Source organism: Accipiter gentilis, chromosome 6 (assembly GCF_929443795.1).
Source record: "Accipiter gentilis chromosome 6, bAccGen1.1, whole genome shotgun sequence".
NCBI lineage: Eukaryota > Metazoa > Chordata > Aves > Accipitriformes > Accipitridae > Astur > Astur gentilis.
Genome location: NC_064885.1, coordinates 3,187,730 through 3,214,442, shown reverse-complemented (window position 1 = coordinate 3,214,442; position 26,713 = coordinate 3,187,730). Strand labels below are relative to the sequence as shown.

At 36.3% G+C, this 26,713-nt stretch overlaps 1 protein-coding gene across 8 annotated transcripts in view; it reads right to left on the bottom strand.

The window, feature by feature from the left end:
• The window catches only part of BCAS3 (BCAS3 microtubule associated cell migration factor), a 376,521-nt gene that overhangs the window by 311,319 nt on the left and 38,489 nt on the right, over nucleotides 1-26,713 (bottom strand). For all 8 annotated transcript variants that reach the window (XM_049804065.1, XM_049804069.1, XM_049804071.1 and 5 more), the window contains exons 8-9: nucleotides 10,248-10,355; nucleotides 5,974-6,050 (exon numbers count right to left, since the gene is read on the bottom strand). In XM_049804065.1, coding sequence (XP_049660022.1) covers nucleotides 5,974-6,050; nucleotides 10,248-10,355 — 185 coding nt within the window. The remainder of the gene's footprint in view (nucleotides 1-5,973; nucleotides 6,051-10,247; nucleotides 10,356-26,713) is intronic.

Sequence of the window (26,713 nt, the reverse complement as noted above, 5' to 3'; positions counted from 1 at the left end):
GGGGTTTTTTTTTAAGCATCACCAAGCAAACCGAATTTATTTGTTTATAAACTGTATAAAGTAATATTGTTTATAAATTCCTCTGGGTTCCTTCTAGATGAAAGGCCCTATGTAAATGTTATTACTCTCACACTGTCACATACTTTCCAAAACTCTTCTATTGTTCTTGTACTTCCTTCTGTTTAAGTATCACCCATAAAAACTGAGCAAAAGAGCAAACCAGCAGGATGCACCCTACTGTGAAACCATGCTTGCCATCCAGGGCCTTTTTCTTTTTCTTTTTTTTTAGATCATAGTGGCATTATCATTATTAAAACACAAAAAAAAAAACCCCAAACCCATCTAGAAATAAAGTGAAAAAGTAAAGCCACAAATGCCACATATACTGTCATCACCCACCTTTGCAGGGCTATACTCATAATACAAGTCATGTTCACAACAGACCCAGCCCTGCAATGAGCCGCATTTTGTGCTATCCTGGATCAGAAGAACAGAATTCCCTCACGCAAGCTTGGGGAAGGACCACAGATTGGAATTTTTTACATTATTATCATAATTGTCATTATTATTATTATTGCTATTGTTATTGCTATTATTATTACTACTACTACTATGATCATTATTACTACAGAGACCGCCTTTCCCTGTCAGTTCTATCATGACAGTTTTAAGTATATTACTATTACTCTATAGGTCTAAGACCAATACCAAAGCTCTTACTAAAAATATCTGTGGCCTTTAATGTTCATTAGGCTTGGTTATTTACTTTAGCACAAATTTGACTAATTTCAGGACAAATTATGTTTTAATTTCAGGTTTACTTTCTTTTTTTTTCCAGAGTATTGGACAGTGATAAATAATAATGTTACTATAGAGATGGTTTCTGTACAGGACAATGGGAGTAAGATGGCTTTGTTTTGGCCTTTAACATTAAGGATTTGGACGCTTTAGATAAAAATAACTTACACAGAAACAAACAGCACTTCCTGTTCTAGATATAATTTTTAAAACTGTCAAACCCAGGAGATATGATAGATACACATCTTGGGTACCAATGCCTGCTTTCTGTCTTTACACAATTTTTCTGTTGTATTTACACTTTCCTGCAATATAGCAAAACACCCTGTAAGCAACAAAGACATTCATTTCCATAAATCTACCATGTTGCCCTAAAGACCTTTTCAAAAAGTATTTCAACGTTATCCTGCAATAGTGATACACTGATTCCCACATTCAGGAAAAACCACTCTTATAAGTAACACTGTTAAAAAGTAAAAGCAAGATCAAATCAACATTTCTCAAGGAAGGCAGTTAAAAATTACATGAAGGGGTATGTGTTTATATGTGTGTGTGTGTAAAAATAAAAACTGCTTATATACAATTCATATGAACATGTTTGGCTTCTCTTCACTGATCAAGAAAATACTGTGAATCAGGAGCTCACTTCCCACCTGCCTTAAGGACTTTCGATCTAAACCGAAGAGTCTCCCTCCACAGATGGAGGAATCCCATCAATTATTATACCATGTGGGATACCCAGGATAAATGCCACTCACTGATCACAGTTGAGAAGAGAAATGTACATTCTTCCAGAAGTTCTGTTTGTAACTCTTCAGGCATTAAACCTTTTCATAAGACATCCAGTGTTTTTACTTCAAAGCAAAGAGATCAAACTGCTCCCTGTGTGCCGATCAGGGAAAAGGAATTCTAACAAAGCTAACAAAAACGTACAAAAAAGCCTAGATGATTTCCAGATCAGACCTGTGACAAACTGAAACCACCATATTATTTCTTGCATGTGAATGTCAGTGAAAATAGGAATACTACATCCAAATTGCAGATTAGAGTATCAAACACCATTTGGTTTGGGTTTTTTTTTATTTATTTTGAGAGGTGCAGGTGGGGTGCATTTAACATATACTAAACAATTTTTGGCTTGTGGTTAGTCAAGTCTTTTGAGACTTTATATACAATAAAGTACTCTGACTAAAATCTGGAAAATTACCTCTTAAGGCTCTAGCTGTACAGCATCAATAGAAATGTGGTGCCAGCTAATGGCTGCAATAACTGTCTTCATCCCTAGAGAATAATGGATGGAGAATATATCAATATGAGGAGTGGAAGGGCCAGAGAAACCGAGCAGGCACTAGTTATTGGACACAAAGATGATGCCACATGCATGATGTTATCTGTGATAATCTTTACTTAGGGCCCAGGGGGTGGGAAGGATATTCTTTACAGAGAAGAAAGTATCCATCAGGCCATATTCATAATCATCAATGTTCCCCTAAGTAAGCATTTTTGGAGAAGGGTTGAGGGAGCACTGATGTAATAGAAATCAATGAAATTCAGCTTTTCTGCATCTACTGTTTCGAGCAAAGTAGGGAAAAAAAAGCCTGTACATCACTTTCGTTTCTGATCGTTCAATCATATGCAGTATTCAGGAAAAGGCTTTGAAGGAAATCTTCAGTGAACCACAATAAAACTCTTAACTATTTAAAAATGTATTTAAAATCCACACCTTGATATTCACAACTACCAAAGGAAACACATTCTTATTATAAGCATCAAATGAATTTTTGTAGTTTGGCCACATGAGCAATTAAAACAGTGCAGGACGCAAAAATACTGTTTGGCTTTATCTTCCCCTCGATGCAAGTCCCTTCTTAACGAAACGGAGTTGGCTCCAAGCATAAGCACAGTAGAGAATGAAGTGTTGCATGAAAGTTACTGCCATGAGTTCTTTGCAGACCGATGCTATGCCTTTCCTTAGCAGACATTTAAAAATAAGAATACCACACTGGGTAGATTATAGGATATCCTGGTAATTTTTCTACAATATCAACGGTAAGTTTTCCCTTCAAGTTTAAGCAGCTGTCTTAAATTGACACACCAAGACTGGAGCACCTGTACACTGAGTTTTTGTTACAAAAGGCACAAATAATATGTGCTGGCGCTTTGCCATTCAAGTCAAATCAGCACATTTCCATCTAATCACATGCAGCGGGGGGGCACGGGGGGGCGGGGGGGAAGAGTAGTACTATGTCAAATTTGCTCAAGAAAAATCAGGAAATGCACGAGTTAAACATTCCAACAGCAGCACGAACTTGACCATGTTCTACATCCTGAATATTTTATGGTATATTTATTACAACAATATATTAAGCTACACATTCAACCACAAAAACAAAAACAGAAAGACAAATACTACTCATGTGCAACACAGCTGCATTAGCATTGCTGAGGAACACCGAAATTCAGAATTCCTGACACTGTTTTTAATTGCACATTCTGCGTTTAATTTTTATGTATAAACACTCAACAAAATGGACAAGAGCTTCTGCTTAATTAAGTTTGCTTTTTAGCTGTCTCAGTAAGGTTCTAAGGCTCCCACGCCACTCAGCTGATATGGATGGAAGTTGTGATTTCCACATCATCACCAAATTTTCTTGAAAAAAAGATTTTCTTTTTCTACGCAGTGGTTTACACAGTAACAGAAATGTCTTCAAAGAGCTAGTGATCCTCATTTAATATTTTTGACCTTTTATGCCACTGCTTCTGACTACAATGAGTCAGATAACACAGCTGAGAATCTTCTTCACGATGAAAAATTCTCTGGGAAGCCAGGGACATTCTTACTGCCACTGTCCTGCAGAGCTGGGATGCTCCCGTAATGGAAACAAACAGGCCTATAAGACCTTGTGCCAAGCTTCCTTTTCAGGGATTTCTACTTCTCCAATTTAAACTGACACTGCCCTTTCCTAAATTTAAAAAAACAAACAAACCAACCAACCAACCAAAAACGCACTGCAAAAGAGCCCAGTTGCTGGCCAGTTGGCCAGTTTTGGCTATCAAAACTCCATGCAGCTAACTAGGTAGATCATTTACATCAAATTTCAAACACAGAGTACCTTAAGCCTTTAAAGATACACTCTTAGGTCAAAGATATTTCAGCACATACGAAGTCAGAAAGCTTAAGACAAAAGCTTTACTGCAGCCTTCAACATGCCAGAGCATAACACCCGCTTGATAGCATAAGCTATGAAGTGAAACAACTAAACTTCAGAATGCTCAGGACAACTATTCCCCAGCACAGGTCCAAGAAACCCATTCATCTAGGAAAAAAGCACACGTCTTTTTTGCCCAGTCACACCCCGTCACTGGCCACAGGCAAGCTGGGGTGGTGGCAGGGGAAGGGCCGTGGTGGCAGCAGCAGCTCCAGCTGTTTGCTGGGTGCCACAGCTTTCCGAAATGCCCAGTGTAAAATGAGGGGTGTCTTTAACTGAGCTTTGGAACACCAGAACTAGAACAAAGTTTGAGAACATCTTCAATTTCTCATATTAAAAACACAGCACAGCTGGGAGAAATACACTGTGAATAGTGACATTTCAGGAGTTTGGATTTTCAAATCATTTGTTAAATAACTCCAAAAGCTTTATTTTATCCTCTTCAAATTCCACTGCTGTTCCACAAAAATGCACTGCAAATCGAAAGTTAGGTTAGGAATAGGATACCCCTGTTTCTCAAAATACAGTTCAGTGGATTAATTTTTAAAAACAAACTGCAATATCTTTTTTTAAAAAAACACAATAACTGGAATTAGAAAAGCACAACAGTTCTCAAAAATACTCACTTAACTGAGGGTTTGTTGTTTGTTGTTGTTGTTTTTTAATTTTTATCTAAAATAAAGCAAGGCCTGTATCCTAATTCTCTTTGATGAAATTAAAAGGAGGAGTGAGTCTCTTCCCATTTAGCTCTCTTCACTGAACCCCAGCACCCTCCTAGTATCTTACATCCATGTATAGGAAGAAACTGACACCTATTGGCAACTTTAATATTACTGCATAAAACTTCTTTTCTTCAAACTATTACAAGAAACAGCTTCTCTTAACTAGATTTTTCTTTAAATACATAGATAATATAAAAAGATAATTTTGACCTTCTCCAATTGTGACTGAAAATACCTCCAGAAAATTTCAGACTCTCCTTTTTAACAATAAAACTCTGAGCCTTCCAAAGTAAATTATCATCCCTCAGTAATCTATAGATTTTAAGAGGCTATTCTAATTGATAAACAGAAACACTAGTCACTAACTGCTTGAAAAATTAATTTTATTTTTTTTTCTGGGCTGAATATTTCCTTCGTGTTTAGCAATAAAACACACACAGTCTTGGGAACAGGTAAATGACATCCTAATCCTAACCACATCCTGTGACAGAGCAGAGCACAAGCAATAGAAAACACATCATTTTTCTCTACTAACATATCAATTACTGTGTTACAGATGTTGAGGCAGCAAAGGGACGCTTACAGTAGAAGAACAGCTTCTGGAGAGCACCTTACCCATTACAATCAATTGCCTCCTATTGAGAGGCAAGTTGTAGGTTACATCGGGATAAAGGAGAGTCTGAGCAAACAGTTCAGTTCCTTCATGCTCAAGATATACGTGAAAGCACCTGCAAGCAAATATCTGCCTATAGTTTTTCTACTACAACACTTCACTGACCTGCTTGAGCTTTGGAGCCTGCTAAAGTAAGGACACACTACAAAACAAAAAAACCAAAACAAAGTACCAAGGCCTAAGGAACAACAAAAAAATGAAAAGCGGGCAGATCGCTGTCAATGTGTTTTCAAACTGCTGCTTATGTGTACAACCTGAAACTCAAAACCTGGAACTTTTGCACGTATTTCTGCAAAACAAACAAAATAATTTTTCTGCTACCTATGGATGTCAGTGTAGGTGCTCTTCACAACAGTGAGAAGTTAGTTACAGCAACAATAAATATGCAAAAGAGCCAAGGATTCACAGAGTAACATTTGGGGTTTTTATGAAGCAACAGATTTCCTGAAACTCCAAATGAAGGCATGGAGACTTGCTTCAAGTTTTTAGAAATAAAAACAAAACCAAAGAAATCTGTTTTACCTCTCTCCACCACTAGAGCAAAAAGACTGAACCCAATTATTATACATACTTGTAACGAAGAATTTTTTGGTGAAAGTACAGCTGTCAAAGGCGGCAATTTTCTCTTGCAGGACTACAACAAGTATCCTGAAAACACAGAAATGGAATGTGTACTTTAAACATTAAATGCATTGGTTTAAAGATTCAATATCTAAATGTAATTATTTCAAAAGCATCAATATAAATTCTACAGTGATAAACTGCCAGGTTACCAATACATGGCAGTTATTGAGGATTCTCTCTCATCCCAACCACATAACCTTCATTTCAGGAAGTACAAAGATCTGATACAGAACAACACAGCATATTTATGATATACCTCCTGCAGTAAAAGCTCCATTAAAAAGAAAGAATGGAATTGCAAGGATCCTGAATTACTTTCAATGACTCAAATAACAATCAAATCAACAACTGGTAGAACACAAGCTAAATTTGAAATAATCCCATTGCCCATCTCATTGCAAATTTATTAAACCGTCTTATTTACTAAAAGCAGGGTGGTTTTTCATACCAAGAACATCAGCACACAAATAAAGTTGAGAGAAGCAGAATTTGTGCCAATTAGCAAAATTACAGGTGTATGTTTATGTATTGACTTGTACACGTATGCACTTTTATTGTAAAATACCTGTTCATTACTTGAAACAAAGAACAAAACCACATGATAACTATGCACGAAACACTGTACTGTCTAAACGAATAGAGACTGAAGAGGCAAATTTGGAAAGTGAAGCAGCTTGAAAGCTTTATAACTAGGATGTATTGATGACTTCCCAAAACCAAGTTCTTAAACTCTTGAAATGAAAGAACCACCTGGGAAGGCAACAAACAGATAAAATCTACCAGCTACATGGAACATTTAGCAATGTGATGTAATTAATCAAGAATCTGATTATTCTCTCATTAGGAGGAATATGAGACAGTATTTTTTTAATTAGCTAACAATATGCAGCATTATTAAATACTGTTCTAATTGTAAAGATACGACGTAGAGAATTAATCACATCTCTCAATGACTGAAATACACACCTAATGCTTTACCTGAGATTTATGACTGCATATTACAATATAGAATAATAATCTTTAAAAAGATGATGTATCGCATCAGTCTCAACACATATCCTTGGGTAAAGGGTGATGCTTATCTCCCATCAGTGTGTATACCAGCCATTAACTCCTCTCTCTTTTTTATTTTTCCTCCCCTATTTTTAACTCTTTAGCCACAAGAACACCTCCTTCTTCTCCCTTGAGGGCTCAATAGCTTTAAGATTCTTCAGTGACGGACTACACTAAAATGAAAATACATACCTTATCCACCTGCTTGCTGATGTTTTCAGATATATAAATAAGTTTTGAGTCACGATCTTCACCTAGAAAACTGTACTAATACTCCTCCAATAGGCATGATATACCTATGCAACTGCTATTTAATTTTGCTATTATTTTTGCCAACCCATTTGCCAAATAACGTAGATTGCATCTGCAGTTCCCAAAATGACTCCTGAAGCCTGTTCAGTAGGCTGGTGTAACACTAGCCACTTTCTATTTGTCTGATACAGAAACTGATTAAAGTAATAAGCGCTGATCTGTATCTCAAATTCTTTCAGGACTCTCTGGTTTATAACACCTCATCCTGGGACTTTGTCACTGCTCTGTTAAGAGAAGTACAAATTCATGGGAGGAAGGTGAAAATCAAGGAACATTTTCGGACAAAAGCCTTTCATATTCCCAGATTTGCAGACCTAGAATAGGAAGCACAGGTACACTTTCAGAGTGAGCAGCTTACTTGGCAAAATAAGAGGGCGGAACACATAACAAGAGGGATTCAGATGTGTCAAGTCATACAAGAAATTAACGTAAGATTTCTTATTTGCTTGTAGCTCTCTCATTGTGAAAAAGATGCTCCCCCACCCCCTTCTGATTTATAAATCTCAATTTTTAAAAGTTATAAACTCCGCCTGTATCAATTAATATTAGTTTGGGACAACAGAGTAGTTTTAGTTAAATGACATATCTTCCAATTGCTTAAACTGCAGGAGAGAAAAACTAAAGAAAATGTACCAATTCTAACTTCTTCCACAAAGCCTAAAAGAAAGTTAACCAATGAATAATAGAAGGACTTTAAATGCATGTGCAAGTATAACGTATATATAGAAAACCTATGTATATTTGATTGCAGTATTTCCCAATCCAGTAGATTTTTGTTTTCTACTCTTTGAAGATGTACTGTCTTTCTGCATAAATGAAACCTACCAGATGGATGATTCTAGAGTATAAATACATAAATAATAAAAGTTTTCCCTTCTTCTGCAACTCAAGTTTTATTTTAACTTCAAATTTTGGACTCCATTAGTCTATAGCACAGTTAACGCACCATTAGCACTGCACTTGGCCACATTTAATGCATTTTCAATCTGAAATAGTGGGCTTTCCTTGGATAATAACAGAATCTGATACGTTCCAGAAAAGCAGCTACCCTGGATACAGCCACATGGCTTTGAAGTAGCTTTTCCATTTTTACCACTTAGGAAAAGAAACATTAGCACCTGGAAAGACTTTTTAGTTGGGAGAGACTTTGAATGATGATTTGCCTTTTGACTGTTTTTACAATTGGATTTTTCTTCTGCTAGGAGGCCAGACTGGAAAGATTTACTATCATCACACTGTACACAAGGGAACTTTAAATTTTTCAAGGGACAGTTGCACAGATAAGTACCAAACTCCTTCTGACAGCTTTTAAAGGAACAGTGACCTATTCATGGCACATAACTCTCACCAACTCAACCACTTCAGAGAAACTATTTTTTTTTTTGATATAACAATCATACCCACATCCTACAGTAAGCAGACTGATGGGGATAACAAAAACTACCATCCTTTACTTCTTTAAACATTCAACATCAAAATATCCTCCTCGTTATTAGATTAGTTGTGGTATTAAAGATGTTTGTTCACTAGTACTACTTTTCTTCTGTAACTTCTACTTGACCTGATGTAGTCATTAATGTTTAGATTTTGATGGTATAATGATAGACAATGTCTGTTTAACAAAACCTTTGTGGTTTCTAGGGTTGGTTTTGCTTGGGTTTTTTGGTGTTTTGTTTTTGGGGGTTTTTTGTGGTTTTTTTTTTTAATATTTTTTTTCCCCCCATCCTACCTCCAACACCGCTAACTTTCCTTAGTTGCATGAGTTCAATACATGCTCACATACTTTTGTGGTCTTTGTGTATGCAAGCATGCTACCTACTGCCATACAAATCAGGCACATAAAACATACCATTCTGATGTTTTGTTTTGTTCTTAATGATTTGTGTTATCATGCCACCTTCCTTACTGAAGGACCATCAATTCCAGCAAACAGATACATATTGCCAAAGAAATGCAGTAATTTCTTTATTCAGCGCTCTACCTTTAACACAGGAATCGTATCCCACAGCTTCCGTAAGGTACCTAAAGACATGCAATGACTAATAACAGTAACAGCTGGGAGTAAGGAAGCATTAAAGTAAGCAGCACAATCATGGACTTTGACCAAAGTCACTGCATCAGATTCTCTCATCAGGAGTGCCAAGGGATCATCAAGATCCTCATGTAGGAATCCTGGGTTTTCTCTTTTGTCTTAAAAAGATGCTGTGAATTACAAGGGTGTTCAGTTTTGTGTGTCGTCGAGAGATGAAGATCTAAAGTTAATTCAGAAAAAATTTGAACTCATGATTCTATGGAAACAATAGATTCTATTGTATTTGAACTCTATGTGATGCTCAGCCTTCTAAGCCATTTTCTCTCAGAAATTAGGTGACTTTATCCCAACTAAGAGATGATGCTTTGTTATTTCACTTACAGGAACATTATTTCCTGTAAACCACAGACTGCACCCGAGGAATTTTTTGGATGTGCAGGAAGGCAAAATATGACAGAACAATGGAACACAAAGAAGAGACACATAAACTCTTAAGCGCTCTACGCTGTTTAAACTCTCGATGATCCCATTTCTCCATCTGTAGGTGGATGATAGAGGATTCCAACAATTCCTGCTCACCCTCATCACAACTGAAAGAAGCTTAAATGATTTCAGATGCAAAACGTTTTGAGCTTCTTAAATGAAAGTCATTGGAGAAGCATACTGTCATATTCAAACTGAAATATTGAGAAATGGAGAACCAAAGCTATGCTTACGGGAAAGTCAAAATAATAAAGTCAGGGAGCGCATACACCAGAAACTGTATTCGTTACTGAAATTTTACATGCCCTAACACAGAAAGAATGTAGAGTAAACATCCTTACCTTTTATTGCAATGCAGATCATAAATAGGAGTTTTGAACTGTATGGACTTGACCATCTCTCCCGTTCGCAAAGAATAAAGGTCCACACAGCAGTAAGGCGGGCTTGTGCTAAAATGAATTAAAAAAAAAAAAAAGATTTTAATGGAAAGAAGGAATTTTTGTAAAATTATTTTAAAATTATTTCAGCCTCCCTATATTATTTAGCATGCTAAATGAAAAATCCAGCAATCTAAGCAGACTGCTGGAGAACAAAGGGTCAATATAAGCCTTCTACATTAAGGAAAGGTATGATTAAAATTGAATTGTGATACCCTCAACGGTCATGAACCTGTATTGTGCAACTAATTATCAAGCACTTAGTTTCCTTTGTCACAAATAAGACTTTGGAACAGCAGATGTGACCAGCAAAATATAAGCCATTTGATAGGCATGAAGTTTTTGACTGCATTCTAGTTATTAAAAAAATATTCTGCAGAGTAACTCTTTCCTAAAGGGAGTACTTGCTTCCCCCTATGCAACAGCTGAATCGTATGACTTGATTTGATAGAGATACATTACACAGAATTTACATTACATCTCTGATGGACTTTTGTTTGAACTGTATAGAACTTTTCAACTGCTTTGTGTCACTTTTATCATTTCAATGTAAATAAAACTCTATGGCTATTTCTTAATAAAAAGGCTTGCTTTCTTTTGAGAGGGAGAAAGTGCTGAGTGTTCCGATAGGGTTGAGGAAGGTAGTGGTGGAAACCATTTTACAAGCTGAGGAGAGGCTTTGATGTGGCAGTTCTTTTCCATAACACCTTTTTTCCCCTCCAAGAACGCATTAAAATGTTGGCTACTTCTAGGTCAACGAATATGAAGGAGCACAAACTGCCAGCTGTACAAACATACACTAAGTATTGGTAAAAGAGGGTGTTTCCCCTTGCCCATATCTGTTTTATTTTACAGAGTTTAACACAATTCCTGATACAACACTTGCTTGTCTTTTGGATCTGCTCAAGCTGCTCGAGAATTTTCTGGAGAACTGGAGTACAAATGCCAACTGTCTACCTCAATTGCCTTAAGATAATAAAATGGTACATACAATAAGTATGCAGCAGAGAAACAATATACAATTATGCACAGAAAGACAACTGTCGAAGAAATAATAGAAAAACTAAGTTTTGACATTTTGCCTACTGAAATTCTTCCCAAAATACACATTTTTCTAGGCACATACCTAGGCTAATAACTAGAGGGTGCTATTTATTACTTTTAAGCACTTCGAAGGCCCTTCAAAAACACTTTTTGAACAGTGAGACTTAGGTCTAGTTACTTTACAGTAGAAGCTCATCGCTGCTAGAAAATGAGGAACACCACAGCAAGGTCTATGTACAAACTTTTTTTTATTTAAGTATATTTATTTATTACCTACAGGAAATTATTATTTTGATAAAAGGGTACACAGATTATTCTTTCAAAACAGAAATCACAGAGGTTGATACAGCTGAAATTATATTAGCATAATTGATACCGATTACTACTTCCATGTAAGCCTGTGTTGACCAATTCAATTCTGACTTGACATATAGCTACCTACATGACTGCAACTCAAGAGTATGTAGTTGCTAATACATATTGCACCAACAAAATTATGCTTAATTATCCTGTCACTCAAATGAATAATTATTATTATGTCATGCCTTTCTTTCGGCTGATCGTGGTAAGACCATTCTACCAATGCTGACTTGAATTCACGTGCTAATAATCAAGTAGTAGTATGGACCAGGTCAGAAGTACTCTGAAATTCTACCTAGCTCCAATTCAAAAGTCCTCTTTCCAAATGTTATCTTTCTTTTAACTTCATAGTACACTGCAATCCATGATCAGAAAATAACATGCATGTCTGGGTTTTTAAAATTCTTTTCTCAAATAAATACAAAGACACAGTCAAATACATTTGAGGATGCCTCTAGGACCTAATCAGCAGAAACAAACGGCAATAGCCAGAGAAAGTGACACTTTTAAGTCCTTTCTTGTTCCATAATGCTTGTTTTCCTGGCAGCACAGACACTCGGAATTATCACAAGTCTTCAGATAAACAACTATGCTTTCCCAGGAAAGTCCCATTTTTTGGCTAAGTGCTTTATCCACCAACAGCGACACAAAGGGGTGGAAGCACAAGCGCTTGCTCTTTCTTTGGTAATCTTTTCAAAGGTAGAAAGGTTAAAAAAAAAAGTTTCAATCACTAGGAAAGACTTCTCTCTACCATTTCCTTCTGGTTATTTTAGTTCCTCTCCCTGTTCAAAGTACTGGCTGTTAGGAACCTAATTTGCTACTGAGTGCTCTCAATTCATTAGACACAACATTCATTAAATTAGCATCATTTAAATTTATAAATTCTACTCCAAAAGCTGTGTACCTAAACAAGTAATGATACAATGCTGAGATCCACAACATCATGGGGTTTTTTGATCAGGCCTCAATAACACTCAATAACATGGTTTCAACTTGCTGGGGGGGTGGCGAATCAAGGATTTTAATTTCATTGTTCAGCAGAACCCCATACAGTAAGGATTCTCCAACAATGCAAAATTTCATTTCTTTTCCAAAAACATTATTTCTCAACCATTCTAAAAGTATGATCCTCTTGAATGGTCTTTCTTTACCTTCCTTTATATCTCCCCAGCTAGGAGAAAGATCAACTCCTCCAGAACAGGAGAATGAGGATTATAGACACAGATCTAAGGATCCATGTCTCTGTCATAGCACTTAAAGAATAATAATACTACTACCTTGATTAGCCTACACTACTCACAAGCAGAAATAAGAGCTATCTTTCCTCCATTTCAGTGATGTCAAAAGCTCGGGCTCAGTGGTTCTGTGTATTTCCCTTACTCAGCCTCTGATATGCAATGGATTCTATATTGACCCATTTTTGCATATTAAATCAACAGAAGAATAACATTTTGTCCTTTCTTTCTTCTCTAGAGGGAATTCTCCCCCAGGTTAGTTCACTGAAGGGGCTCAGTGAAGTCTAACAAGCATGGAAGCAAGAAAGGAAGTAGAAGCACACGAATTGAGGAATAGAAGATGTGCAATAGGGCTGCAGAAGCCAGAAGTAGCTTACCACCACAGAGCTGCAGCACAACGCAGCTTCTTCTGACACTTTATGACCTCCACTGTACTACTCTTTATTCCCAATCTTCTTGAAACAGGGAATTTGGGGACTTCTATGGCCCACATTGCAGAGGAAGTCAGATTCAATTACAGCGTACCCTTTACATTCTTTAAGTTAAAAATCGGGACTGAATCCTGGACATAGCTGCATCTCAACTCCTTTTAAGTCATTATTTAAGAAGAATTTGAACCCAAACCCACCAAGATCAAAAGCCGAGGATGAATGTGTTTCCCTTCTTCCATAACATTCATACCACATACATTATTGCATACCACATAGCAGGAAGATTTACACTAAGCAAGACGCCCTATCTAAATATACCAAAAAAATTACTGTGTTCAGTAAGACAAAGCATCATCACTGATAAACATACTGGAGTCCTTTGCAGGGTCTCTAGAAAAATTTACTTAGGTATAATGCTTTGTTCTTAACAATTTTCTTCACTAAACTATCAAACTAATACACAATGAAATATTAAAAATGACACCACCTATGAAAACAAAAAGTAACATTTAGTGTAATCAATATATTTAAATTTCAGCTACAAAACCTGAAGTATCCAAACTACCACAGAACACCACCAAAACCACCACAGATTGCAAGACGGAGCCCTACAAACTTGCAAAATCATCTCTTGACAATCGGAAGTTCTCGAAACCTTAGAATTGTATGAAACTAAAATTACTGCATCTTGCTCTATTGCAGGAATAGTCATGAATATTCATTTCATCAGAAGATCATACAGATATTGTAAGTAAATGTGCCTGAACTATACTAGTTGACAGCCTGTCTTAGCTTCTACTAACAAACTACCATCATTTGGGGGAAAATAGAGCAAGGAGAGTTCTAGCTAAGAAGCTTTTCTTCTGATAAACTGAAGGTTCATGTATGTCTCGTTGATGAGAAGGGCTCCGATCATATTTCAGTGTACCAGTGATGATTATGTAAAGGGGAGAGATTAAGACAGGAATGTGAAAACACTGGTTTTTGCGGTCTGGTAATAACATTAAGTCTGTCACAAAATTCTTGCAAATTACTCCCACAGATTATTGACAAATTTTCATTATGTATCCCGATTGTTAAATTAGCTGCCTAACGCGGAGGTATCAACAACTTCTTTAAAGGTAATGGACACAAATGCACGTACCACTTCAAAATGTTGGCATTAATAAATATACGAATACACTCAGGCTCTTCTATCTTCTTCTATTTGACTGTTGCAGTGCAGGGATAGAAGAAAAATAACAGATGCCTTGTACAGCTGGCACTTGACTACATCTGTGCTTATGCATCACGACATAACTATCACCTCTTCACAGATTTGCTAGCTATGAGTCACACAATTTATAAAAGCTCTGTGTAAAATGTTTGCATACAGAGACAAATACACTATACAACACACCCACACATTTTATACGAAAAAAAGGAGAAGACTGATGGAACCAACACGAGGCCAAAATGTTCTGTGCCTCGAAAGATTTTACTCTGCCTGCTCACAAGTGTTTACTTTCCTCCCTGCTGACTCTCCCCACTCTGCCACGTGATAAACAACATTCCACTCAAAGACAGAATGGACATCAATTACAGAATGGTCTCCTGAGTCCATAAAGGGGGGGGACAAAAGAATGGGGTTTTTTGAGAGGCGTAAAATTGAAGTAGAGATGTTGCTGAAAAAGCCAACCACCAGGCCTTTATAAGGCATTCTTTACGCGAGGCATTTTCCAGTTAATTGTGGCACTGAAAAAAAAATCATGTCGGGATGGAAGCTGTTTAGCCAACATAGTGCATCACTGGATATTTTATACCATCTTCACAAAATGTATGGCTAGAATCCTTAGAAAAAGAGATCGAGGGAAGCATCTCCAGCTACTTTTCTTTTGCTCTACATGTATACAACAGAAGCTTGATGAGATACACAATGATGTCACTTGGGAACAATGACAGAAGTTACAGCATCATAACACATTTTAGATAGCAATAAAATTGCTAAAGTAATAGGTAGAACCTCCCTTAGGGAAAAGCGTATAGTTATATAGGACACTGTTACAGTGAAAATATTTTTTAACACCTGTACTCCTTTATACAGGCTCTGCAAATTTTTTTTGGAAAACAGTCTGTTAATTACTATTAACAGCTAATGTGTTAATGTATTAAAATGACAAAATGAATGAAAACTTTGGAAAAAGGTGTAATTGTATCAAATCATCAGTGAAATCACATGAAAAGATTACATGGACTGATCTAACAAATATAGAGAAAAACAATCACTTCTCAAGAACACGATATTACAGGGATTCTAAGCAATATCAGTATTGTAAACAGCCTATCAAAGCTTGTCAGAAAAAACTGTTCTAAAGATTAGTTAACTTCAGAATCTGCTGATTCAGTTGTTATGCCTTGATGTCCTTCAGTAAAGACGACGCAGCTGTCTGCAGACAATCACTACAGCATTCTTTACCCAGAGTCTCTTTTTGGCAACTTGACTTCACATGATGGAACAAGGGAAATAGCTTATTTCCAGCTGCTATGTATAAATTGATCCTCGTCTTAAGGTGCCACTTTGCAGTACGCTGCATGTACCTCTCGCCTGTTGAAACTGCATTACAATGAGCTCCATCTTTCTCCAATTACACAAAGAATTATATTACATCTGCCTTGTTCTGTACCCTTACAAGGCAGTTTCTTTCTGTATTTACTCAGGACAAATATTGCACATATCAGCAGCAGGTTTTCTGGAGTAATGATCCCTTTATTTCTATTTTATAGTTTCCACATTAAAAAAAAATATTTCATCTTCTTCCATCATGTATTGACCTTCTTATAATGTGCAGAGCAACATAAAGAGTTTTCAACAATGAAAAAACATGTAAAAAACTTCCACTCATCAGCTTACTTGATCTAGCATATGACAAAAAAGTCTTTCATTTAATCACTATTCCAGTTTTGATACCTCCAGCTTTATCTGGAAAGTTATATAAACATTCAACAAATTCGTATTCTAATTTGATGGGATTAGGCTGTGAAACTGTATGAGTTACTGCACAGCATACAGCAGCAGCCTAGTATAATCTCTACCGACCTCAACAGAATGATGTCCATTACCTTCTGAAGCTAGATACAAAAAAAAACAGATGTGACAAGAATTGCAGAAAATGTCTTGCTAAATATAACTAATTTATTTTATTAAAGACTAGAATGGCATTTGTTACTGCAGCAGCTAGAAACACTGCTTCCTAGCAGCAGGAAAATGCTAACTCTACACCTTGGAGGCCAAATCTTGCTTTCCTTACGCACCTGAGTACCAACTGATAGAAAAAAGTGACAAGTCCGCAAATTGGAATTACATTCCCCGGGAAAGGCTAATATTTAAACCTAGAGAAGCTTCAAGCCTTCTAGCACACGTTATGCAGACCAGTAAATTTAACAGCTGTCACCAAACCAGTTTCAGACAGTGGGTCATGTACTTCCAGTCAAAAGCAATTTGACTTTTATCATACAGTTATATAATACCACTAGTTTACATAAAAATAAAATGATCAATTAAAAAAAAAAAAAACCTGGCAATTATTCTGTCACAATTTGTCTGTTATCTTTAAAGTTTTGTTTCAGAAGAAAAAAAGTTCTATTTTAACTGCAGTGTTTCAAAACTAGATCAGGTGACTGGTTTTATTAGTCTATTCTGAAGTACAATTTAGTTTTCAAAACTTTTCACCGTTTCTAAAAAATATAATCATTAGTGAACTTCTGTTACTGTACTGCATGTTCCCAGACTTACTTTTCGTTCTACTATGGCCACCCTAGTACCACTCTTCATTATTCTAATGTATTCTTCTTATGATGCTTTATTTGTTTGCATGCAATTTGCAGTAATACTTTTTTCAAGCCCAGCAGACCCAACATAGAAAAAAAACCTTATTTTTAATAACTTTTGGTGCCTTTAAGAAGAGGTAAAAATATTAAAACTTATATAGAGATCATAGTCAAAACCCCTAGTAGTACAACACTCTTACTAGGCCCAGCTTTAACAAACTGTGGGATTTATTAAAAAAAAAAATAAAATTAGATGTTTCTGTAAATATTAAGTAGTCAGGTGCCTTAAATGGAATATAAGTTCAAAACTTATTTTACAAAAGACAGCTTATTTCATTGTCAAGTCAGAAGGGACCATTACATCACCTAGACATCCTGTCTAATTCAGGCTATTAAATTCCACCTAGATATCTATTCTTATACCTAGCTCAAATGCTTTAAACGCAGTTCAGCCCTGGCACTGAACAGCATGTCACATATAGAAATCAGAAGAGAGAAAAGTGACCGCACATCCAAGGAACTGGCTGGGCAAGGTATGCTCAAATGATCTGTACAGCAAGCTACTCCAGAAAGATTTTTTAAAATTACACTATAAAGCATCAGCTCTACCGATAAGTTACCAGTAAAGAAAAAGCTATTTCCATATGGGAATTAGGAAGACCCTGACAGTGACACAAGTACAAGTTTCTAAATAGCAGTGCACTGGGTTAAGATTATCCAGTAACCTGTTCTAGCTGTGGTCACTCTCTGGTGCTTCATAGAAGGGAAGGAAAAGCAAAACAAAACCAGAGTACACAGTACACAGTTAATTAATTGTGTATTGGAAAAATTCCTTCCTGAACCTTTACACTGGAATGTTGAAGCATGAGATTTGATTATGATCTTCGTAGTAATATTATTAGCATGTTGAGACCACAAAGGCAATTCTGTTCTCTCCTCGAAGCCCCTGAAGAAGGTTTGCTCAGATTAAGAGATTTCAAGACTAGAAAGATCATCTTCTCTTTCCAGGCCATGCACAAAACATCCCAGAAGCTCAAAGAAATTATTTTATACCAAGCAACCTAATCTTGTCTTAAAAGACTTCAAGCAACAATGAGTCCTCTATTTTTATGGTAAGTTGTTCCAACATTTAGATCATTCTATTTTTGTGAAATTACTTCTTATTGCAAGACAGAATTTGTACATATTCTGCTTTCCAGCTTTTATGTCTGTGTCAAAAACACAGAAAAAGCTCACTGCATTCAGTTATCTTTTGCCTAAGTCAGTAACCACTCAAAGCAATCCAGTCACTAACTAATCTGCAACAACGTAAAAAAGACTTTTAAGCCTTAAGTTGTAAGGTTTGTTTTCCAGCCCTAGCACATATCTGCAGTCCTCCTCTGAGCTCTCTTCAGTATTGCAGTATTCTCGCCTTCTTTCTGAAGGATGCACACCAGAATGAAAACTTTAAAAAAAAAAAAAAAAAAAAAAAAATTTCAAGGATCGCATTATTTATTCCTTAAAGGCCACTGCAGAAAAAGCTTTCACTAAGACATTCACCATCTAGTCCCCTAAAACTGCCTGGCTCTCTGCATCCCAACTTTTCAAAATAAAAGCTTGAAAACTTAACTCTGTAAGTTATTTTCTTACTTTCATTCATGGTACTTAACAGATTCATTCAAAATCAGGAAAAGGAGAGTAAGATTTCTGAGAAAGTGACACTTTCCCAAAACGTGTGTGTAGCAGCGAAACACAAAGCAGCAGAGACATTTTAAGTGTACCACAAATTGCAAAAAGCATGGAAGCACTTATTTCTAAATAAGAAAAACCTGTACCAATCTTAGACACATGTTACTAAATCTAATCCTTTAAATACAAGAGAGGAAATTATCTGATATAACACTAAAATATTTGAGTTAAATACCAAGAGATACAAACTTCACACTTGCATCTTCATCAAATATTTTGATCAAGTCTATCAGTCCAGTAAAAAAGGTTCCATCTTATCCTCTTACCTCACTGTCTTCATAGTCTCACGGGCATATAACAAAAATATTTTCAAAGAGTCACCAACTCTGCAGAAACCATTTTGTTACAGGTGAACTACAAGTCTCAGCCTGAGTACCAAAAAAAGACATACCAAAGGAAAACCACATTGTTTGCTCATGTGTGGAAAGAAAAAAAGATGGGACTTGTGTGATTGTGCCGGGACGACCACTAGAGAAAAAGCAGTAGGGCCATCTGCGTGTACAATATGCAAGTAAGCCCCCAATTTTTTGAACAAAGGAAATAGATAAAAGGTGAACTAACATACATCAGTTCCTGTGCATTATGTCAGGTAGGCAGAACAAAGATGCAAACAACTGGGAATGGAGGTACCACTCCTTTCAAAGACTTTCAATGAAAACTCTTGAAAAAGAACAAAACAGCATCTAAAGCGTTGATCCCTACATCTTACCAATGCTAATGTTTAAAAACTCCATTAATCACTTCCCCTTCTACTTTTTTGATTTCAAGGCAAGTAGTACTTTGTTCCTGTAATTTCCTAAGCAAGGCATTTCTCCATAGCGTAGAGTGTAACTGTTAAAACGACTCAGGACTGACGCAGGAAGGACTGGTTTCTGTCTCCGTGCATAACTCAGGTCGTGGTCTGTGAGAGAACCTGAGGCTTGACAGTGGTCTGCTGGTCTTGAAGGTTGTAAACCACTGCAGGAAAACTGTCAGTATCTTGTTTTTCAGTCTCTGCAGTGACATAAATCCCTGTCCTCAGGTGAAAATAACTATCTCTTACTGCAAGGTGTGGTACTGTATAAACCTTTCCTGCTTACATGCAAATTTATATTATCATAATTAGCTGCCCAGGTATAAATTAATTCTATAAATGATAGAAGACAAATGTGTTAGTCGTATCGATTTAAGCCAGTTATGTCCATTTTGTCTTTAGCAAAAATGATTCTTAAAGAAGCTAAACTTCATTACAAGGCAAAACTTGTAACTAAATAAATTACATTGCCGTAGGATTATAAGCTTTGTAACACTGTTCAAAGAATACTTAATGGCAATAGCACATTAAAATAAGCTTATTGTAAAGCAAGTAAATTCTTTGCCTTATTCTCCATGTCTACGCTCCTGTATATGCTACCATTTTTAAGTGTTCTACCCAGTCCTGTACACATTGTCCTTTCCAAGGGCAATCACATATATTTTTATAAACTATTAACTTTTTATCAATTTAATTAAAGAGCTATGGTAAAAGACCCCTACCTTTAGCAAAACATTTGCAACAGTGTACCTTTGGAAGAGGTTTAAGAACTGTTAATAAAAAGCCAGTTTCGTGCCAGGGTATTGCTATGCTGTTTACATCTATACTCTCCGTATGGCTAGCTAAGGTAATGAATTAACTTAATATTTGGAATTCACTGATTTTGAGGAGAAAACAAAGTTCTCCGTCTACACATATTTCAGTCTCTGTTCTATTACAGAAGGCTACAAGCCTCAGTTTCTTCCATCAGACCTTTTTTTTTTAATTAAAAAAAAGATACCCTATTTTCCATTGACTTCCAAGCTGCCTTCTTCCCCACTGTTTTATCCTTATTTATTGGTTCACCAGCTGATATTTGCTGTCGAGAGTGTTAGATATACAGACTCCTGTAAAGCTGCTCTAATTACCATCCCATGAATCAGTTGTCAAGTACTGCTTGTAAGTGGCAAGGCCAGCACTCCCCTCCAGGAGATCAAGTGCATCCACTTATCATAACAATAGAGCATAATGGACATACTACACACATGCACCACAAACAGCATTTATCACAGTGGCATGAACATACAAGACACTTCACAAAAAGACACAGCCAGGAAAGTCCTAATTCAAAAGGCTTATTATCCAAAAAGCACTAGAGGAAGAACATAGGTGGTAGAGGGGGGATTAAAAAAAAAAAAAAAAAAAAAAAAAGGAGACTGTGTTGCATTAATAATGCAGCAAGATGTTGGAATGCAGTATTTAATACTGACTCCTCACCAGACAGGACATCATAACTTTACTAGACAATACAGAAGTCTCATACATGTGAAAAACAGTTGCCAGCCCATTATTAAAGTTTGGATCTGAGAATTTCAGACACATTTCAAACGCTCAAGGCAAGGTACTATGGGCCAAATCTGCAGTTATGTTGACCTGCAGAGTTCCAGATGTTGCTATTTCTTTTTAAAAGGTGTCAAACGAAGCCCTTAGTTATAAGCAATACATAGAAGAAGAAAATAACATTAAAAACTGACTGATGGCTGTAGGGAGATCTATCGCTCCATAAATATGAATTGCACATTCATTTAAAAAACCAAACTAGTATAAAGGTAATTAATTGTTCCTAACATTTTACTTAAAATTGAAAGATCAAAACAAGTATCATTATGTTTAAGACATGTTTCCATAGACAAAGAGCATTAACTGTCTCATCAAAAAATAATAATAAAAAAGTATATCAAGTGTTTATAGGTGATAAAATACAGTTATCTGAATTGAGTACCCATTACTCTGAACTTCACATTCAAACATCTTCAGGATACCTACCCATGTAATTTTATGATGTTTTTCTTGTACAATGAATAAAAATGCAGATACATAGATTTCTGCCATCCCTTCCTACATGGACTCATACTTAACTGTGTGAAGGCAAGCTATTTCCACTACACAGTTTGTACAGTATTTTACACTAAACTTGTGATTAGCTGGATACTGACAGAAACAGACTTCTCTGCTGCAGCCTCTACAACAAAAATCCTCCTGGTTCCTGAAGTTTATTGTAGCTCTGTCAGCAGAAAAGATACAGCAAAATGCCTGTCATGAAGATCAAAACAATTTCAAAGTAGTAAAAAGTCAGCCTACTAAAAGGCAATCCAGATAAACATTTTCTCACTAGTTTTGCACGTTGCCATCATCTGCAACTTTGGGTGATCGTTCATTTGCCATTGCTGATACAATGAGGCTACTCTCAATCACATTGATATGACAGACAAAACCCCTGACTGAATATAGAATGAAAAGTTGTTTCCACTCGTGGGGCTGTATGGGGGAACAATCTGAAAATACAAATTTCCTTGACAATCCTGGAACGGATGTTCTGAGCTGATGGAGGTCACGGATTTTTTCAGTTCTGAGTACTTTCAACAACTATTATGTCCACTTTTGCTCAATTAAATCAATAGCTCCTTTGCTTCCTGTCTGTAGCTGAGGTGTCCGAAAGACCGTGTTGTACATCAACAACAGGAGGAAAATTTAAGACTAGGTTTTATCCACACATTGGTATTATCGTAACAGATACTACAAGAATAGTACCATCAGTTCAAAGAGAAAAGTAAAAGGGAAGGGGAATCCCTAAAAATATTAAAATGCTTAGCAACCTCCAAATTACTCTTCAGTTTTGGCAGCAGATGGCTCTTCCCACATTCTGCACTACCAGCAGTACATAACATGTTTCTCCTATTGTGTTTTCTGCCCGTAACAACATTACTCATTCTCATCATCAGAAGAGACTAATTTGTTGGTTTGGGTTTTTTTACCTTTCAAAATGCATGAAGCTAAATAAAGCCATACAACAGCCAACAACCTACCTTTATGTACTGCAGCATGTTGTATCACATTGCTTCATTCTATGGCATGTGGCATGCCTGTCGCTGAAGTGTAAAATATAGCACAAGCTGGCTTTTCAGCTGTGGCATGCTTTTGCAGAGAGACCAGAGTGTGACACACTTTCCACTTCACTGAGACATACCACATGTTACAAAACATAGCTGTCCCATCATATTTCGAGTTAGTTAATATGGGAAGATTAGCGGCATCTCAAGAGATTTGTTTATCCACAAGACTTACTTGACCATAGCTATCACTGAGGAAAAGTACATCTGGAGCTCCACTTTTCAGATCAGAATCATTTTTTCTGGTACATTCTGGACTAGATTTTGTTCTTGTGTGTAACCAAACAGTCCTTTTGTACAGAAGTTATGAACCTGTGCTGGCCGTCCTTGCCCATTCTATGAACATACGCTTAACTGGAAAAATTCCTGTAAATCTTGGAGAGCATGAGCAAAGATTAACTGCTGAGTAGAATACAACTGCATTTGTCACACCTCTATAAAGATTAACATTTCTATGATTAGCTGATTAAGCTTACTATCTGGTAGATGCATTTCCTCCAAAAATATAGAATGAAATAAATTTAAGAGTTGTCTTGTCCTCCTTCTTACTGTCAAACGAAGCAGAATTCACCACTGAAATAAAGGCATGTAATTTGTATTGTAATAAATGCTACACCAATCTTCGAGATCATACAAGACGGACCAAAATCAAAAACATAGAAACTTTTTGCATATCAAAAGAAAGCCACATGTCACAGCTTAACAGAAAAATATCAGATTTCTGGGAGTGCAACACTGAGAGCAAATTGGTGCTGAAATATCTCAGCTCCAGTCGAATTTCATCAAGCATGTGTAGAACCCAAACTGAGCATTTTGTGGAGCCACTGAAAGCCTCATAGCCACAGCTAGCCCTAGATTTTATAAACTGACAGTATGTATGAAACTCCAAATCAATACCAAAGTTTTTTTCTTTATTCTGAGGCATTTTTTATTGGTGGTATGTTCTGATCAACGGCATATCAGAAGATAGCATAGTTAATATAGATGGCAGTTGATTATTGTATATATTTAAGGCATTGCTCCATTTCACAAAGAATTCTACCAAAAGCTAAAACCAATCTGAGAGTCAAAAGAACTCATTCTTCTGAAGTGCACTACAAAGCTTCTTTGAAAATACAGACCAAATCTTTGCTCAGCTATTGTGAGGGTCATGTTCCTCTGCAATCTGTGTATGTTAAAGCGCCCGGCTTGCCTGTGACTGAATGCTCAATAATCAATATTTAAAAGGCGTCTTTACCTGCAACTGCTAACATGGCAAAAGTATTATGAAGGATCAAATATTTTATCCTGTTGATTCTTGCAACAGATTTCTTTAGATTTCAGATTTATTTTTTTCTTTTCTCTGCTTTACCTTATGATTCATGGCTCTGACAGGCCTAATGGCATCTTCTCATCTCACATGTAATCACTACCACCAAAGGCCAAATTAAGCAAGCAGCTCCACACCCGCCTGCCCCACCATCCCAAGCCCCATGCAAAACCACTTTTTGGATTCAACATTAAACACCAAACCTTGTACCAACCTGTTTTATCTAAAATAGGTTTGCCGTTGGTGTCATTAACAACATAAGCAGAAACTAATGGGATTGTGCAACACTTCATCACCTCTGCATTAAGTAGCCTCTGCCTTAAATTGCATGACAGCAATCATTATAAGACATCTTTCAGTTGTTTATGAGTCTACTAAACCTTAATTGTTCATATGCTAGTACATGGCTCAAATTAAAATTTTTGAGAAGCTTGAAAACAATCCCATTTCCAAGAAAGAATTAGAGGGTTTTAGAGCGCATATAGCTGAAGTTGAGCAGAGATAAGCTTGGATCTCATGGTTAAAGCATTTGAAAAGCACTGTGAACAACAAAGCCTCTATGAGGTTCTGGTCGCATCGGGTAGGCCAACATTTTCACAAGTGCCCATTAATAATATGTTCTTACACCTTACTTGATTTACTTTATGACTTGACATAGCAGACCATGTTCTACAGACGTGCAGAACTTTCACTGTAACTGAACTCACTGAAAGCTGGTTTAAACTTAGGAAACAGTACCTAAAAATTAAAATTACTCTGAATAAAGGAGCCCCGTGAATAGCAAAATGAATAGCCTGCTTTTCTTTAAACTGGCCTTAAGGTTGAGATCCTATATGAATTGCTTAACATTAAAACAAAAAACAAAAAACAAAAAAAAAGGCATTAGATTATGTTACAGCCTTTCTCTCAGCGAAGCCACCGATATTGCCACCTCCTTTACTGGACCACTTTTCATAAAATTTGGATAAATTTCATAGTCTAATGCGGCTGATATTTCCAGGAGGAATTACAAGGAAAGGCACACAGAAATCATGCATTCTCACCACAGAGACAGTCACCTAATACAGCAGATGCCGCAATGCAAGATACAGTCCTTCAAATTGTGCAGGCAAAGTGGATTAAAACTTTTAGAGTTATTTTATTAATGCCTCATCTGTAAAATGAGATAATTATACTGTACAAATATTCTATTAATAATTTAAATCATAATTAATTTTAAAAACAAGTTTGTGAGCAACCATCCAAAAATGCGGTAAGGGGTCTCCTCAGGTGATGCTCTGAATATATTACCTAGTCAGAATTTAAAGAAAGAAGGGATTAAGCAAGATCTTTTTTTTTTTTTTTTTTTTAAGAACAAGCCTTACAGCTTTTTCACAAAGAGGGAGCCTTCTAAATATCTATTTTGAATTACTGAAGAAAATTTAGTGCATTACGTGTTTTAAATTATTTGTAAATTTAAAGTTTTAAAGCTACCAAAACATATTCATTCTGCTTCAAAAAACAGATGCAAACTAAAGAAAGAGAATATCTTTTTTTTTTTTTTTTTTTTTATGGATTTCACTTATTGTGTTTTAATTGTCTTTTTCCATACTTCGGAGATTTAAAAGAATCCAATCCATACGTGAATGTTTAAGCTTTGCAAACTCTCTTGACATTTCCTCTGTGTATTAAATATTTTTGAAGGAAAGAAAAAGAAAAAGGACAAGAAGGACTCCAGAGAGACTACTGTAAGAGAGAAAACAGCATTTAGTAACAGATGCAAAGTTCAAATACCATCAAGTTGTAGTGAATTACTCAAGTGGCAGCAACTGTGTAACAATACAGATAGAAGGGCTGTAAGTTAATGCAGTTTGCAATTAGCTGCTCAAACTATGAGCGTGAAGTGACAGCTGTTATTTAGGAAAAAACATATTAAATAGCATCTTCTTTTAATTGATTGAGAACTCAATATCTGACGGTGTTAGTATCCTCAGAGAAAGAGAACAACTTAAATCAGCCTGAAATTTCTAACTGTTTTGCAATGTACTTTAAATCCTTCTTACACTATATAACCTCAAAATAACACTAAAGCATATAAGAAAAGAAAATATAATCCTCAACTGTTCTCTGGGTCTATGTCACATTGATTTATAACAGTTATTTCTAAGACAGACAAAAACACACAGATGCAAACAATTACTCTATTTTTGTAGGCAACAAGTGAGGTGGGTGGTAACTGAGAAATTTTGAAAAATCCTGTCACAATATTCCGTTTTTTCTTAAGTAACCCTCATCACACAACAAACGCTCGCCACATCAGAGACTTTCCAGGGCCTGAAGGGCCACTTTGATTCCAGACCGCTGCAGGCATTAGCGGGGACGTAATTAGGGTAAAAAGTTCAACCACAGTTCCATGTCTAGAGTGCTGCCAGAAATAAATTTCCTCTCATTCACTGGTTTCTACTGTACCCTCCCTGAGAAACATATTGAAAACACATTTATCTTTGTAGAGTTTGTTCCTCTTCTAATTAACTT